Genomic DNA, 18,811 nt, shown 5'->3' on the forward strand with positions numbered 1-18,811 from the left:
GTATTTCTAAAATAAAATCAATTCCATCTGATTCCATCAAGCAATCAGCTGCATAGCCAGTTGCAGTCATAAAAGCTCAGCTCAAATTCTGTCCAACACTCCCCACTCAGCTACTCATGCAGGCCAGCAATAAAACGTTGCATTGAAAGCATTGAAGCAGGAATAGACTCTTATTGCATCGGGTTGTTTGATCGGCAATTATTGTCACAAAAATCGATAACTTAGCAAATTATGGTGCCGTAAGTAAGAAACACAAGTGTTAGCAGTTAGGCACTTTGGACAAAGGTGCTTAAAAGCTTAGCTTGCAATCAAAGCTCAGCGTGGGGCGCACAAACCAGTTCTGCGGCTTTAAAGCTTCTGGCGGTGGCAGTGAATGAGGTAAGCCGCACGATCAGTGCCAGAGCCGCGAACAGAATTAAGCGTGAATAGTTGGTGAACGGCCACACAGCGGATGATTGCGATTGGCATCGAGTGAGCGAGTGAGCAAGCAAGCAAAAGAGCGAGTGCGCAACAAGTTTTACAAGTGGATGTTTAACATAGACGATGATATGCATATGAAGTAAAAATTTAAATGAATGCAAAAGTGAAGGCAACAGCAATTGACAGTAGCGAGATAGAGCAAGAGAGATATATAAATATATATGTATACAGTGCAAAGTAACAACATTTTCAAACTTCATTAAAGTAAAAACATTAAAATAATCTAAAGTATCAGTTCGCGCTAAATAAAGCTCATTATGAACCTTATGAACATAATAAAAAGCAAGAAGTGGTGCGCCAATGAAACAACAACACACAACAATCATATCAACAATAGCGCTTGCCAAAATCTAGTTTAACATTTTTGTCGAAAAAATCAAAACAGCGAAAGAGCGCGCGAGAGTGTTTGGGAGTGTGCGTGTGTATTCGCATGAGAGTGCGAACGAGACAGCCTATGACACTGAGTTACACTTTCGCAACAGATTTGAAGCGCGCCAAGTGCTGCGAAATATACAGATATAACGACATACATACATACATATGTACATTGCTCTAACTGCAGCGAACAAGCGCGATTTTCTTGCAATATAATTGTTATTATAATACAACAAATAAATACAAACAGAAAAACGTGCTACCACGAGAACGAAAAAATGGAGTATGAGAAGATATTGTACATGTCAAACAATGAGGTAAGTAGAAAATTATAAGGATTGCACTATATACATAGGTAATACACATCAGATGGCCAGATTGTTCATTGTATAGTTATTTGAAAATCAAGTGCTGTGTGTGCTTGAGTGTGCGTGTGTGTGTGTGTGTGTGTGTGTGGGTGGGCGCCGATTTCAATTTAGAGCATTCTTGTCGCTCCGAAGTCGTCGTTGATAACCTTTTCGATGACCAATGGGGCACACTTATCAGTTATCAATGTCTGTTTTTATATTCAGACACACATATTATGCGCAATTCGATTTCGAAAGCACATAAAATAATATTCATACATACACACATACATATTGTATGTAGTTAGTGTGTGAGCAGTAATGTGTTTTGTTTTGTTAGCGCTATAATAATCATCATATGACTTTTTGATTAGCGGCTGCCATGCACAACCTTATAGACACTACACACTTTATATATATACATACTTATATGTATATATATACTTATATGTATATACATACTTATATATATATGTATATATACATGTATATATGTATGTGTGCCTATCTGGCCAAGGCTGACAAAGAGTGTAACTAGGTGAGTTAGTTGGGGCAAGGTGAGAGCGCATATTTTGTCGCTGTTATAGTTGCAGTTGCACATTTGCCAGTTACATTTCCCATTGCCATTTGTCTTATGGCATTTCATTTTAATTACAACAGCAACAGCAACAACAATAACAACAGTAACAGCAGCAACAACAACAACAACAGCAGCAGCAGCAGTGGCAACAACGACTGTTGCAACTTTCAAAAGATGCTTTCATTTTGCAAGAAGTGATTCTAAATGATTGTCAACTATGGCATGACAGCAACAGCAAAAACAACAACAACAGTGAGCATGTCAGCGACAATCTGGCATTTCACTCGGAAAGTGCATTCCAATGGCAGAAGCATCAGATACTTTTGTTGGACCTACTTAAACTCTATAAACGCTATGCCTACTGCTGCCAGTTTGACGTTTGTTTTTGTCGTTGTCTTGTTGGTTTTGCAATAAAAAAACTTGTATTTACCATTTTTGATTGATTTGATGGAAATGTGTCTGCTTGCGATTTTGCACGTCGTCTTCACTTCACTTCTCTTGTCTTGCCTTGTCTTCTCTCGCCTCGATCCTCGCCTGCTTGTCTTTCAAATGGTGACACACTCGTCTGTAGCATTTAGAAATTTACGTTGGCCGCCAACTGGGGCTGGCTGCAACACTCATGCCTGATGCCTCACGCCTCATTATATTTATGGACATAATAAAATAAATACTACTGCCAACAATTATAAATGCAAGCGCATTTTCCCGCTTTCGCAAGACAAGGCCTGGCTGCCAGCTGAAGAGCAAAAAAATACAAAATATAAGAAAAAAAGATGTGTGCAAATAGTAGAAAAGAAAACTCAACATGACATAAATATTTCAGGCATTGTGACAAGCTTTTTTCTTTCTTTGTGTTTGTCTGTCACTTGCCACTTGCCAGATTTCCGCAGACTTTTCACGGGAATCGTCAGTCCAATTGACACCACAGTCAGGGCCCATGGTCAGGTCCAAACCAGCAGGTCCAACCCAATAGCTAGATACCATTATTGTCAAAGCCAATGACTACGCAATTGGCCCTCGGCTATTTTCTAATAATGCTGAAAATCAATCAAACTCATTATACAATGTAATCAGGCGCACGAGCATGGGTGTGGTAACCATAACGAATGTGCGTACTGTTGCTATTGTTGCCGTTGTTGCTGTTCCATAGGTGTTCCATTCGTGGTAGCCAATGCAAGGTACATTGACTGTTTGGCATATTCGTTGTCACTTGGTTTGTGGTTTCAACTTTTGCGAAAATCAGAAGCGCGACCGCGACTGCTACTATGACTGCGATTGCGATTGCGACTATGCCTGTGTCATCGACGATGGCTTTTATGTAAATTGAAATGAGTTGGCTTCTGCCATGGCTGCTTAATGTGGTGGCTGCATTGCAGCGTCTTTTATACAGAATAATTGACTGTGCGTGCGGCGCATAATGAGCGGCAATAGTCTGACAAAGTTCAGTGCCTAGACATGAGCAGCGCATACCTATCCAGAGCAATGGGCCGGGCTTGACTCATGATGATGATGATGATGTTGACGACCATAATGAAGATGGTGGTAGTTGTTGGGGGCGTATGTGCGTGTGTTTGTGCAGAGTATCTAAATAGCTTTAAGATATGCAAATGGAGGGCAGACAGCGTGCAAAGTTTTCCAATTCTTTACTTTGTTAGGGCAGAGTAAAGCTGCTCTTTCATTGATTCTTCATGTCTGTGAATGGTACAGTCATGTCTCAACGTTTTGTAGGGGTAAGCTTTTCAGAATTGCATTACTTGTATATTAAGGCAGGCTCGAGATCGAACTAACTTTCCATTGTGGCACATTTGTGTGTAATTCAACATTTATTTATTTATTGAACAGTTTCCAATAAAAGTCTCTTTAAAGAACTTGTGTACTTAATTGGGTTTAATCAGTCACATCATATGGAATCATATAAGATGAATTACTTAAGCAACCGAGACTTTGCTCAAGTTTATTTATTACTTATTTACGATTCTCCTTATTTAGAGCAGAATTGATTGTTTGATGATAATGATTATCAAGATCAATCTATTTGCTACCGAACACAACAAATTATCCAGCATAAAAAAATAAATAATAACTAACTTAGTTAAATCGTGTCATGAATTGCTTGAACTAAAGATAAATAAAGGCTGTGTAAGCATTATTTGCTTTAAGTATCTCTCTCTCTCTCGCTATCTCTAATATACCAATAATAGCTTTTTAACTAAAATTAAAATAAAATTTTGAGTTTTCACCTAAGACTAGTGGAAGTAAACTAAAAAGTTTATATGAGCTAAAAGAAACAAACGCTTTTATATAAAATATCGAAAATACTCTCTATATTGCTGAACTTTTATTTTAAGGGGTTATAGTAGATTGGTGTCATTACAATCAGAAAAAAATTTAGCATTTCATTCTAAACTCAAGTACAATTAGGGTCAACAGTTGGTTAATTTACAAAATATTTGTTTTTGTCCAAAAAATATCAATTTAATTTCGAAATGTATTTTAAAAGTCGATACTGTAACAATATTGCAGATATTATGTTCCTTTTACAAATGTTCATAGCTGATTTAAAGCTACCTATAAGTTTTATTAATGCAATATCTCTCAATTCAGAAAAATGTAAATAAAAACAATCTTTTTCAAATACTTAGTACTCTGACAATATTTTATTATTATAAACCATATCGCTTTGTTGACGGAACCAACATCCCGAATAGCCCGTTAAATGGGTGCTACATTTCAATTACTTATCAACATGTAGAGCTGTAAGAAATAAATATATGCGCATATTTGACCTTGCAGACGCTTAGGAAAAACAATATATTTAGCATGAATTGTCGACAATTCATTAAATGCAATAATGCCTGTGGCATGGAGGGGGGAGGAAGGTAGACGGACAAACTAAAAGAGCAGATACATACAAATGGCACAGAACTGCGACATCACGAACTACGGTGAGCTACTAAAAAACATTACAAAAACGATAAAAGAATACACAACTCTAGTATAAAAAAAAGAACACGTCGATGTAAAAAATAAGCAGAAAATAACTCTTAACGCTTTGACAGCTTAGCCCACGCATATGTATGTACGGGGATTTGCACAGATACAAAGTTGGATACAAAAATATAAGTGTGTATATGTGTGTGTGCTGACAGCGGCACTTCAACAACAGCAACAGCAACAACAACGGCAACAACAACAACATTAATTAAACAAACATTTTACGCTTGCGCAAAGCGAACTGCCAACGTTTCTTGTAAGCGTCGCAATTCGTGCCTTTAGCTTTCAGCTTTTCAGTTCGCAAGCCATAATGCGATTAGAACAGATTACTAGCGAGAAAACGTGTCGTTGACAATTGTCGCCGTAAGCTGGTCAGGTCGCTCAAGTCTGAACACCTGAGGGGCTTAGCCATTTGCATAGTTTGTTTTATTTAGTTCAAAGATACACATATAAATTAATTTAAATGGCACTTGACAATAATTCAACATCAACAGTGGCAGAACCAGCACCAGCAGCAGCAGTAGCAACTGCAGCCAACATTCTAGATGTTGGCACCATGGTCATGTCAAGCTTCAAGGCTGCTGCAATGTGGCTGCCACTAGCTACCACCCTTCACTTTGATGGAGAGACGCGAGGGGGCGCGCCTTGCAACCTTTTGACTTGTGAGCGAACACGCGGCGTTCGCCCGTCCAAGGCTGTATGCTAAATGTTTTCTTTGTTCGCCAGAACGAGCAGCAGCAACAACAACAACAGCAGCACCACAATAGTGGGTTGGGCGGCCCATGTAAAGCCGAGCTTAATTTATTTATATAGATCGGTCGCCGTCGGCGTCGTGTGCTCGCCTTAGGCGTTGGCTATTTCATTTATTATCTTGGCGGATGGCAAAAAAAAAATCAAAGATACATATGTATATAGCAAGCGGCAAGTTCCACACAATTATACACAGACACATACATGCCGACTTATTTGCGCCCGCTCCCTTTTCGCCACAACATCTTATCTGAGATCGTGGCTTTATTAACGCTTTTGTTATTATGTCGCTGCTAAAAAGAACGTTCTTTAAAATGTAAACTTGATTCTATTATTATAAAAAACACACACACATACAGATATATACAAATATACACTAAATTCTCGGCGTTGATTTGTTCTACTCGTATTATGAAATTTGTTCTAGCCACGGCCAACAGACGCCGAGCAATAAAACAGCAAAGGCAAAAAAGCAAAAAAAAAAAAACTTGTTTCTTGTTCTACAACATATTTTACGTTTATTGCTCGTATTGACAAACCCAAGCACACACAATTACACATTCTTGGAGAACATGGTTCAATATTTTTGTAAGAATTTTCAATTTGTTGACGTCAAAAGGAAATAAAATTTGCGCTCACTCCACGCCGTCTTTTGCTCTTTAAGTTTCTTAAATAAATTTGTATAGTTTGTCTGCTTCTTTTTTTGTTGCTCTTTCCCGCGTGCCTCTTCTGCTCTTGGCTTGGCTTTTGTTTTTTCAGCAAAGTGACTTCATTATTGAAATTTTAATAAATTCACAATATTATGATTATGATTCTTGCACAAATGACTCAGTTATTATGTGAATTTTTGCCTAGCTTGTCATTTTCATCTCAGTAGCTATACTATAGCTATCTGCTTAGTCGGCGTATCTCATTTTGGGTTAGTTTTGTATTTTGTCTTTTTTGTGTCAAAGCGTGCCAGCTGCGGATCGAGGGGCATTCTAAATTGTGGGAAAATATTTATGACATGCCGTCAAACACGCAGCCAAATTTATGCGTATACGTAATAAAAGCCAGCGTCTTTGTAGCCAATTTGTTGATCGATTTATTATTATTAAATCTGAAGTGCTTGGTAAATATAACATTATGTATTGGTTTTTATGGAGTAGTTATTAAATTTTCATTTATGGAATATTTCTGTGGCCTTAGAAATATGGTTGATTAGGTATACAAGTATATGTATTTACTTTTCGTAATTACGATTCAATTTATTCAATTACACGGTTGACATATTGTTTGAGATTGATTTTTGTAAATAATGGTAAAAGCGTATATATAAACGACCGTTTCAATTAAAAACTTGCAATTCCAGATTTGGTAACGATGTGTTCTTGAAACCCTTTACCTTTATCTGTCCTCAAGTCAAGTTTTATCGTTGCGTTGCCGCCCTACAAATAATTTTGCAATATGAAGTCGACCACACGTTCATTATTATAGCGCACTATTTTTCCTACAAATGGAACTGAGTTGGATATGCATAAATTATTATTTAAATGCATCGTGTAGTATTTAATAAAAATTGAACATTTTTGGTCCCCCCTTTGGTAAACGCTGCATGTCTGCTTGTCTCAAGAATAGGAATAGGGGTTTCACTTTGGCTTCAAACTCCCTTAAAATAAATTGATAGAAATTTTAAGAATTACAGGAGTGAATAACACCAGCTAGAGAGAGAGCGCCGAGAACGCATTTGTTAACAAAATTTAAACATTTTCCTATTAAGTAATTGTTGGGGAATATACATACAAGTACAAAAAGAATGTGAATTTCATACTTCCTTTAAAATGTGTATACTGCCAATAAATGATTGAAATTGTGATTGAATCAATACACGAGTATGTATTTGTAGGAAATGTTTGGCTATATGCACTGACCGTCTTTTAATTGATTTGTCTCTGTGGATAATTGAGTTTTTAAATAATAAAATCAAGCATGCTCCTATTAACAGCCAAGAGCTGGGTACTTCGTGCGTAGTTTGAATCGTGCTTGGTTATTTTTAGCGGTCTTCTGGCTTAAATTGCGCAGCACGCCCGACTTGTACTTGGATCACTATTTCATTCGGCCAACACATTTTGTAAATTGGTCAGCAGCTATTCATAGGATATGTAAAAATAGACCTGTCAATAAAATTGTGGTTTTTTTTTCTAAAAATACCAACAAATAGCTACAATAGTGTTATTTTGTAAGAGCGGTACCAATTGCCAATGCTATTGTCGTTGTTGTTGTTGTTGTTGCTGCGCCAACTTTGACACCCAAGCCTTTGGCGTGTTTGATTGCAGCGGCGTCGGCCGTTGTTGGTCGGTTGTACAATAGAACCAACCGCAGCAACATTCAATTGTAGACGTTTATTTCCCCTACAATTACCAATTTGTGACGTTTATTGTGGGTGCTGTAAATACGGCAAATACGAGAGATATACCTACACATACAAATAATTCTAAACTGTTTCGAGCGTCGCCTTTATTGACAGCCGTGGCATGAAAGACAGGCAGGCCATGAAATATTATCGCTGGCCAGCATTTAGCTTAATACGCGGTTTATGGCACACACCAGACAAAAACGGCCTTTTGTTTGCTTTGATGAACGGAGTGTCTGCTGCCTCCGAGAGCTGACTCTATTGGAAACTCCGTCAGAATTTGAGCTTGTTTGAGGATTTTGTATAACAACATTTAATTAAAATTTACGAGTACACATGATTCAGTTCTTTTTTGTACGTATATTGCCTGGCTCGCTATCTGGCTATCTGTCCGCCTCACTACCTCACTGGTTGGCTGGCTGGCTGGCTGGCTGTCTGGCTGGCTAGGTGGCTGGCAGCCGGCCTGTAGTTGGCTTTGTTTATTTGTTTAGCATGAACAAAATGTATAGCAGGAAATGTGTATGTACGTATACTATACGCTGGAAATACCCAAGTGATCTAATTTGTACAGCTGTGAGGATGTGAATTTGCTTAAGGTAAATGCAAAAGTAACAAATAAAAAGCAAATAAATCAAACGAATTGGCTACCAAATGCAAATCGTTTATTTTTAAATGGAAATTTTTTGCATTTTTTTGCATTAAAGCATCTTAAATGAGTGGGAGCTTAAAGTATCGACAGACATTCCATATAGTCTGAAAAGAAATTGACATTGGGCGACCTTTTTCGTGAAATTTATGATACGGAACAAGGGCCATGTAAGATAACTATAGTCATAAAATTTAATGCGCAAATAGTTTTCAGAACTATATATAAATTATAAGTAGGTATTTTCAAATATAGGCAAAAAGAGAAGCTCAAAATAAGAAAGGCATCCCGACTTTTAAACACACTCGGATCAATTTAGTTGTTTGCTTTCTTAAGAATGAAAATCCCTTCAAAAAGTGCGCTTTGATTTTATCTCCCACTCATCACAAATAAAGAGGGGTGATTTTTTGTAATAGAGTGTATTTAGAAAATTGGCCACAATATGGATTGAATTGCCCTTATCTTATATTATTTGATTGAATCTTTATTATGTGCTTAATCAATTTAATAGTTTTTAGCCAATAAGAATAATGCCCAAATAAATAATGCCTCTCACAATCTAGTTATCTAATCGGTATTTCAAAATGCTTTACAAACCATATGTCGGCGTTAAAAATGTAAATTTTGTTTACTATTTGTACATGAATAAAGCTCATGCTTTTATACTAGATTAATGGTTTTAATTAACAAATGCTGTTGATAATGATGTGCATTTTTAAAAGTTTCTTTAATAAATAAAACCATTTTGAAAACCAAACTTATTTTACGTATTTTCCATTATTTTTAATTTCATTAAGCTTAATTACATTTGTTTTGAAACTTTGAAGACGATTTAATCAACCATTTGGATGTTGGTAACTCCTGTTGACTATAGGTCTGCCTCACTCATCTACAAAAAATTAAGCTTTCAACCGATAATGAGTAAAAATGTGAATGCATCTACATTCGAATAACTGCTTTTAAAATATCAGCCACTTACCAGTTTTTATCTTAGTTGCATCGATTATCCAATTTTTGGTTATGTCTATTATTATATCTATCTACATACTTATACCAAACTGGCCCGTATAAATAGCTGTAGTACTTAGTTTATTCTAATATATTGTGGGCCACTTTTCTTAACTTTTCTCTGCATTAGTTTATTATAATATTTTGTTGAATTTTTCTTTTCAATGCATTGCTTTATATTCCGAGAAAATCCATTGCCAGGTAGAAGGACAATCTACGTATCGACTCGTAGTCTGTTAAAATAATAGGTTTTTAGCACTTAGTGATATGTTTCACAAAAATAATAATGTTATCTGAATCGTTTTTGGGGCAGCACTCATTTAATTTCTATTTGATTCAAGCTTGATGCGCAAATTGAAATTCTTCGATTCTAAGAGTGTATGGGTACGACATGGTGACAATTTAGGTATGTAAATGGCTTTCAACTCGACAAGCCTCCAACACAGGCCAGCACAGCTGACCATAACACTTGCCATTGTTAATGGGCTATTATTAGCTGTTGTGCGGCCGCCTTGTAGGCAAAAGGTACTCATATTTATGTGTGCATTTTAAAAACGCTCAGATGTATTTTATTTATGATTATTTGATTGAGTCATTTGCTGCAGCAGCGGTGCGAAGTTGAATCACTTCTGCTCTTGCGCAAACAATCGATAAATTGGCCTTCAGAATTGGCCACCTTTGGGTAATTCACCCGAAATTGGTGAACTTTTGCAAAAAGTACAAATACACAGCTTACAAAGCATTTTAATAATATGTACATTACGCAAGTTATAAACTAGAAAACTAAATAAATAGCGGCCATAAAAATTTGTGTAGTAGCAATTAACACTATGACGATAAAAGCAACAAAGCTAGGCAACTAAGAAGCAGAAGAAAAAATCACTCATACGCCCCACTGTCGAACGATTAAAACATGAAAATTGTAATAACATCGTGACTAGCTGGAATTATCGCGTAGTCGTTGACGTTATTGCCATTGGTATTGATTGTTATTACTGTTGTTGTAGTTTGAACTGCATAAAATTAACAAAGGTTGTCATAGTGTTCACTGTTCGTTGGCTTGAGTCAAAATTGCATCTTGGAAAATCCAGTATGAGTTGTTTTATTAATAATAGGCACAATGAAAATAGATACAAATAACTGAATATGTATGACTGTATACTCGTATATGGACCCAATTGCAGCCCCCTTTCACACTCTTTTGTGACACTGTATCCAGGCTGAAAACCTGAGTTGGGCCTGGCCATTAAGCTTAATGAAAAACCAGTTTCTCACAGTCTCGCACTTGAAGGTAGAAAAAGATAAACGCCCGCAGCAATCGCCGCACAAAATGCGCAAATTTATTTATTGCAGCTCCTATTTTATGATACTGTGAATTAAAATAAAAAAAATAAAAGCAAAAAACAAAACAACGGCAAGAACAGAGTGACGATGGCAGTAAAAATTAAAAGCACACCACTGTGCGGAAAGCGGCACAGAGATATGGATAGGCATACAGACAGAGAACGCTTTGATTTCGATCTAGTCATTGTTTGTTGCTCATAAAAAAAAGCACACGGCCCTCGCTGTAGTTGTTGTTATTGTTTTTGTATTGTTGTTACTTTTATCGCGCGCACAGGCTCGAGAGTCCACTAGGTTCAAGCTGTGAGCGTGTAACCGCCCTTCGCCTGTCCCTGGTAGTGGGCTGGGTGGTGGGGGGTAGGAGTAGGGGTAGCTGGTCGCGAGTAAATGGAAGCTGAAAGCTAGAAACGATCTGCGTCTCATTTGGGCTTTGGGTTTTTTCTGCATTTAGTTTTCGTGCCGTCAGCGTCAGCGGCGACACAGCTTGGGCCTTAACGTGATAAATGAGAAAATCAATGCTACTTTGGCTTTAGTACTCGTCTTGGCGGCTTCGCGTTGTGAGCACAAGCTGTGAGCGTTTCTTATTGAAGCTTTTTTCTTCGCTGTGTTTTCTGTTTTCATTGTCTAGGGACCGGCGGTGGCAGTCAAAAGCTGGCGACAGACAGCGTTGTGCTTAAACAAGACAAGTTTTGCTTGGATTTGGATTGTGGAATTTAAGGTTAACATTAAAAACAAATCAAAATCTCATAATGCCATAAATGCCACAAGTGCTGCTATAGTTGTTATTGTGTTTAGTCATAGCTGCTGGGCTGTAAACACAAAAAGAGTTCAAATTAGAAAGGTGGCAAGACAAAAAATACACACACATAGTATACTACGCGTATGTGTGTGTGGACATAAAATTTAAGTAATTAATAAAAGCTGGCGCCAGGGCCCGTGACTATTAGCGAGTATGTATGAAGCTGAAGATAGTTTTATTCTGACACTTGCCTCTTCTCCTTTTGATTTAGATGCCGCCAGCCAATGCGCCACAGCAGCTTCAGTTCAAACTCGGCGCCGCAGTTACACATCAGTTTTTAGCTCCAAGCGACCAGTACTCGGCCTATGCGGACAACTTTGATTTGTCATTGCTGCCATATAGCCAGGAGGCCAGCATACCTACAACTGTCTATCAATATAACGCATCACCTGCTCCGCAGATCAAAATTGAGAGCGCCTGGGACTGTTTGCAAGAGTCGCAAATCATTAAGCAGGAGCAGCCAACGGCAGCGGTCTCCTGTGCCACATCCAGCAATCAGTTGATTCCACCACCGCCAGCCTATCCATACAGCGCCTACCCCTCACCCCAGTCCAGTCCTCTTCAATCCGAATTCGCTTCGTTTGCTTACGGTGGCAAATATAACGCTGGTTACGATTCATTGAGCTCGTCACGTACCTCTTTGTATGCATCATCGCCTTGTCCCTCACTGGATGCCACTTGCATCAAGCAGGAGCTGCATATTTTGCCACCTTCACCGCCCGAATCCAATTGCGAGACGCCCTCGCCCCGCTCGGCTACCAGTGAGAGCATCAAGGCGGAGCCCTTGGATGCAGACGTTGAGAGTTTCATCGACTTGAACGCATTGCTTCAGCAACAGCAGCATCATCAGCAGTCGGACATAAAGCCCGATCATCAGCTGCTGCGCGAGTGCTTAGAGGACACAACATTCCAGAGGAAGCACAATCTTAAGCCTTTGGCACTGGAGTCTTTCATCGGCGGTTTGGCTGAGGTACGCGGAGATTTCGAACCAGTCATATCGCTGGCCCTGGAGCATGCCAAGCGTGAGGCGGACGCCATATGCGCCCAGCTGCATATATCGCAGGGTAAGTGGCAGAATAAATTATAGCAGAGTATATTGGGATTACGAAGTTATTTAAATTGAATTTATTTATTACAATATTCTTGAGAAACAATCGAAGCATATAAACGAATCAAGGTTGTTCAAAATTTCTTGGAAAAATAGTTGAATCTTTATGCTGTCCACTTCAAAATATCAAAATAAATTCATTCTCAGAAAAGAAGACACCATTGTGAGCACCACAAAGAGCTGGTCAGATATGGAACTAAATTAAACAAAATATGTATAAAGAAGAATTACTTTGGTTGTTTGCCATTACCTCAGATGGAATAATGTCTAAAGTTCTTTGAAATTGGTTAAATCACATTTATTTTTACATTTCCCATTGAATGTGTTTTTTGAAGAGTATGAGGAATATGACGGAAATATTGAATAGCTTTCTGTACACATTTTTATGATGAACTATTTGATCATAACTCATTTGGTGATTGACTTGTTTGTGCTTTCCTGTAGATCCCAACGCTTGGTCGCCGGCGCAAGTGCATGCTTGGCTACGCTCTACCCTGGCACAGTTCAAGCTACCCCAGGCCGTTGACTTGGAGCTGCTATTTAGCGAAAATGGAGCTGCTTTAGCATTACTCAGCGAGGAGGAATTCGTGCGTCGTCTGCCCCAGGTAAGCCACACTCATAAACATATTAAGCCTTGTGCAAGCGGCTAATTTAACCTAACTAGGCAGTATTGTTGTTGTGGCATATTACAAAATCGAAAAAGTCAATAAAAATAAAACAATAATACATACATACAATGCAAATGCCATAAGCGAGGCAAACATAAGCAAAGCAAAGCGAAGCAAGACGAAGCGTGGAATGGCATGGCTTGGTATGGCAACTTAAAGACCAATCAATACATATGAATTGAATTGAATTTTGCTTACGAAGGAAACAAATGAGTGCGCGAGCGAGTGAACGAGCGAACGATTGAACGAACTGTAAAGAAAGAAAAACAAAAATGAAACAAGTTTCGTAACTGCCGATGACGTCATTGCGCACGCTGAATCGAATAGAGCAGAGCAGAAGAGAGTGTAGTGGAGAGAAGAGGCTGTAGTGGGCTACATTGTGACAGACTCAGAGCTTGGACTACAGAAGAAAATAAATAAAAAAGAGTAAAATACAAAATCAGAAAGCAAACGCCAAATGCCAAACCTGTTGCCCGCCATCACCATCAGCAACATTAACATCAATATCAACATAAAAAAAAATTAGGCGCACTTGGGGTAATGCGTTTAACTACTCCACATGCGCTCTCCGATCACTTAAAAGGTTCCAACTATAGTATCTATATACGAGTATTGCCAATATACCAATGATTACGCACAAATTAAAAATTAAAACTGTCGGTGATGGGAGGGGGAAAAAATACAGCAGTGTAAACAAAAGACTTGAGCAACGAACGCGCATGGCCAGCGAATGAACGAATAACAAACAATTGAAATCAGAGATTGGACGCAGTGGCAGTGGCAGTGACAGAGACAGAGACAGCAGTCGAAAAATTAGTAACCGTGGTCATGGCTGTAAAGGTGAAAGAATGTGTGAAGGTTGTTTGGAGAAACTGCAATGCCAGTCAGCCACTGGAAGAAAACATTTCGATTATTACGAATGGCGGCTGCGGCGGCGGCGGCGGCGGCTCATATGACAGCATTGTGGCTGGCGGTGGGTTGGTGGGGCACTGAGGCAGAGCGCCTCGCAGCGTGGTCTTGTAAATGTAAAAAGTAGCAAGAGTAGCAACAACAACAGCAACAACAAGAACAACAACAGCATTGGCGGCACTCAAAATGAGCCAACGACCAACGACGACATTGCAAGGTGAAAGTAAGTCGACATTGTTGTTGCTTTTTGTGTACGAGTAGTTGATGCCAGCTAGTTGCTGCTCGGCTTCTTGTTGTTGCTGGTTTTTGTAGCTGTTGTTGTTGTTGGATTTGCTCTTATTTTAAGCAGACAAATGGCAATGCAGCGTGTCTGCTGCATGGCTGCTGCTCGTTATGGCCGCAGGCTGCACTTGCCACTTGGCAGCGGCTGCAAATGCCAGCCCATAATTTATGCGTCGCTGCAGCACTAGCAGCAGCAATCATCACAACACCAACAACTACAACAACAACTGACTGCACTCATTGTGTGAGCGGGAGGGCAAGAGTAATGACAGACGCGATACGATACGATAAGAATTGGAATTGATATGCTGCCTAGATTGAGATTAAGATTAAGTTGAAGACTATTGCAAGATTACTGTTTGCTCATTGAAATTTATCTCCTTTTTACTTTCACACTCACATATAGAGTGGCAGCACATTGCATGCTCAGCTAGAAATCTGGAAGATGGCCTACGCCGATAGCAGCTATCAAACGGCCGGCAGTCAAATGGAAGCCAGCGGCATTCAGGCGGAGCCCACAGCGGTAACGACCGCTCCACAGGAGACAGCTGAAATGTGGCCTGGGAATTATCAGTTGCAGAACATGGACGAGTGCAATGAGGACAGTGAAGGTGCGTATGACCAAATGAAACAATGCGAGAAAATAATAGAGCAGGAGAAAAGTGTAGGCCAATTTGAATGGACATCAGATAAGCCATAAAATAATGGCTGAAAGCGAAAGAAAATGGCATTGGTTTTCGGAAAAAGGTTTGACAGTATCCACGCAAGCATCTCACAAGCTTCTGGCTTTCCCAATTCAATTAATCTCTAATGAAGCTCTTACACTAATTGGAAGGGGAGCCTTTTATGATATGATGAAAGCACTAGGTGCAGAACCCACTAAAGCGAAAGATAAGCAGAGAGTAGATCTCATATATAGTAAGATGATAGATGGTTAGCGGGAAGAATACGATAGTTTTATAATTGCTTAAAAACAGTATTGATGTACATTTGGATAATAGTTTTGGATAATTGTTAAAATATAGAAATATAATAATAACAAATATCCAGCGCTATGCTTGCAATTTTAACTGCTTTTATTTATTTTTCATTTATGTAGATTGTTTTTTTGGTCTAGACTTACATTTGTAAGCATTTCTAACTTCTTTCGTATTTCGTCTTTCGTCTTTCGCTTACAGAGGACGAAGAACTAGAAACGGCAGCTCCCGTTAATGCAGGCTCAGGCATATCGCAGGCTTTGTCTGTTCGAAGTAACAGTGGAGGTTCCAGCCAGATGCCCGTAAAGCGCACATCAGGCTCTCGAGCTGGTGGTGGTTCCCACATACATCTCTGGCAGTTTCTGAAGGAGCTGCTTGCGGCCCCGCAAGTCAACGGCACTGCGATTCGTTGGATAGATCGAAGCAAGGGCATCTTTAAGATTGAGGACTCCGTGCGTGTGGCCAAGCTGTGGGGTCGACGCAAGAATCGTCCGGCTATGAATTACGATAAGTTGTCGCGCTCCATCCGTCAGTACTATAAGAAGGGCATCATGAAGAAAACGGAGCGTTCGCAGCGTCTGGTATATCAGTTCTGCCAGCCGTACCATCAGTGAGCTTGATCCTGGGCGGTAGCTCAGTTATTTGTCTATTTCTAAGCTCTATTTATTGTAGCTCTAAGTCAGACCAGTACCCACCCACACCCCTCAAATACTCGACTATGCTCGACTAGCTGACGAAGATCTAGCGAGTTGTTAGTTCTTGTATACAGAGAATTTCTAGGCATGAAGGTAAGTTCGTGCATTAGCCTTAATATCTGCTTAGCCCTTGGAGACGAGTCCAAGTTCGTTTTTAGTCTACATCTTAAAACATATTTAGTCTATCATTGATAGGAGAGCCTGTGCCGCTGTCGAAGGTAAGTTCGTCAAGCAGAAGGTCATTAAGTAATTGAAATAATCATAATTTTTGGTGTAATTGGGCGTGTCCAGAGAGCTGCACGTCTTAAACTGCACATATTTGATTTACCGGCGACATCTTTATTCAAATGCTGCCCCTATAATAGTGCCTACCATAGGCTACGTCTGTGCGTATGTGTCAGGGTATTTTAATGTGTTGTTGGCCGCCATTAGTAGCCTGTGGCGAACTTGGCCAGAAGCCAACAACATTGCACGACACGACAAATGCTAGCAGACGAGTCGCAGCAGCAGGTTGGGGCAGTATGAAGGTGTTGCGGTAATTTTAGGAACCATATATCTATGATATATCAAAAGTACGTTCTATGAACAACAAAACAAGCAATCGAAGTTATCATTAATTCTAAGCGTAGTTGCTCTTTGAGAGTGACTCTTTAAACTTTAAATATTTTGCTAAGTCTTCACACTTCCTTGAAAATTTTTTCTCTTTCTACGAAATTGTTTAAGTTAAAAAATTTTTGACGGTTCTAAAATATTGGCTTAAAAAGCTTTTAAATGTATTTATATAATCTTATAAGCATAGCCTTCCTGCTAAAGTGTCTTAACGTTTAAATTATTTGCTGGTGTTGGTTTCATTTAAGTTTATTGCTTATATTATTTTTAAATATGTGTAGCCATTTGTGTTGGGTAGCTTGCTAAGTTAATTTTATTATTTATTTTTCTGTCGCTTTATTTATATAGGCGCTTGAAAAAAGAATGATTTGCCATTGTTGCAGCATGTGCAAAAGTTAATTGTTTTGCCTCTATTTGCATTAATTTTGCAGTTTTAATTTAATTATGCAGCTCCAGTAGGCTGCCTTGTTTTTCATAACAATTTTTTACTTGCGTTAAGGTTTTTTATTCGAAAAAAAAAACACATACATACATTATTATGATTATTATATAGAAACGATGATATTGTTTGTTTGCTTGATGTTGAGGTTTTCATTTCCATTGTGCATACTAGCGATGCATACATGTATTTATTAAATGCAATATATTTATTTATTTATTTAACTACCATATTGTCATGATGAAATGTTCGATAATAAAATGCTGTTTAAAAACAATTCCTTTTCTTCATACTAATGTACTCGTAGTGTGTGGGCTCCGTGAACCGCTAAAAATCAGTGCTGGCAGGTGTAAGTGGTTTTCCCAAAGGTAATTGTTATATTGTACAAATGGTTGTACGAGGATTGCTGTGATTGTGCAAATGAACATACATGGATAATATGAAACATAAAAAAAGAAATAAATACCTGTTTTTGATTAAAGTTGTACATAAGTGTACAGATTAAACCCACTAGAAAAAAAACGAATTTTTGCTGTTGCAATGTGGAACCGCTTACGTTTTAAGTATTTTTTTTTAGTCAATTAATAATAAATTGTTGATTCTATTACAGTTGATTTAAAAGAAAATTACAAACATGTTGCACAAAAAAATATTGTCAGTTTTTGAAAAACCGCCAATAATAACTGATTCGGCGCAAAATGTTGACATTGTAATCCAGGAATTCTTGAGTGCTCTAAATGGGTTTGGGTAAAGAAATTCTGCGGGAACGAATAAAATAATGTACCAACACGAAAAATATAAAAATTTGAGGGCTCAACAAAGTGCAAGTGTCTCGACGGTCCAATTTATCTTTCTACTATGCCGCAGACTACTATAGTGCACCGATTTTGATGAAAGACACTGCTTATGGTTTGTATTAAGCTTCCTATATATTGGTGCTAAGTAGGCCAAAAATTCTGCTACACCTCTCTTCGTCTGTTACGTTCATTTCGGCTTCAGACCTTTTAGTAAGCTCTTGCATTCATCAAGTACATACAAAGTATAAAAAGGGAACTCTTGGAGTTAATAAAAAATTATGACGATTTTTACTAAGAGCAAAGTATACATCAATTGGGCTATTCTTTAGTGTTTGATTATTTAAAACTTGACACCTGAACTATGAAAACTTTTTATACGTAGATTTCGCAAAAGAATATTGAAATACTATGTTATTTAAGAAAAATAGGTACGCATTAAATTAAAAGTACAAATAATTATATATTGTTTCCAAAAAGAAAAATTGGTTCAGAAATAAAATGGTGAGAAATGTGCTCTCGTAAGCAGTTTTTCAATTATATTATATTATATTTTTTTCACAGTCGCCACATAGCCTCACACACTACTGACCTGCAACTGTTGATTCACCCCTCGAA

At 38.4% G+C, this 18,811-nt stretch overlaps 1 protein-coding gene across 2 annotated transcripts; it reads left to right on the plus strand.

The window, feature by feature from the left end:
* The first annotated feature begins 446 nt into the window (after window positions 1-446).
* Window positions 447-17,594, plus strand: LOC115620682 (DNA-binding protein D-ETS-4). 2 transcript variants are annotated; one of them, XM_030514048.1, is made up of 5 exons: window positions 447-1,172; window positions 11,924-12,776; window positions 13,265-13,425; window positions 15,086-15,290; window positions 15,858-17,594. In XM_030514048.1, exons 1-5 carry the CDS (start codon window positions 1,134-1,136, stop codon window positions 16,268-16,270), a joined length of 1,671 nt encoding a protein of 556 aa, XP_030369908.1. In that variant the 5' UTR covers window positions 447-1,133; the 3' UTR covers window positions 16,271-17,594. The 2 variants fall into 2 exon arrangements, with proteins under 2 accessions (XP_030369908.1, XP_030369909.1); XM_030514049.1 differs by lacking the exon at window positions 447-1,172 and adding an exon at window positions 11,498-11,631.
* The last annotated feature ends 1,217 nt before the right edge of the window (window positions 17,595-18,811 follow it).

Source organism: Scaptodrosophila lebanonensis, unplaced genomic scaffold, assembly GCF_003285725.1.
Source record: "Scaptodrosophila lebanonensis strain 11010-0011.00,11010-0021.00 unplaced genomic scaffold, SlebRS2 tig00000024-arrow-pilon, whole genome shotgun sequence".
NCBI lineage: Eukaryota > Metazoa > Arthropoda > Insecta > Diptera > Drosophilidae > Scaptodrosophila > Scaptodrosophila lebanonensis.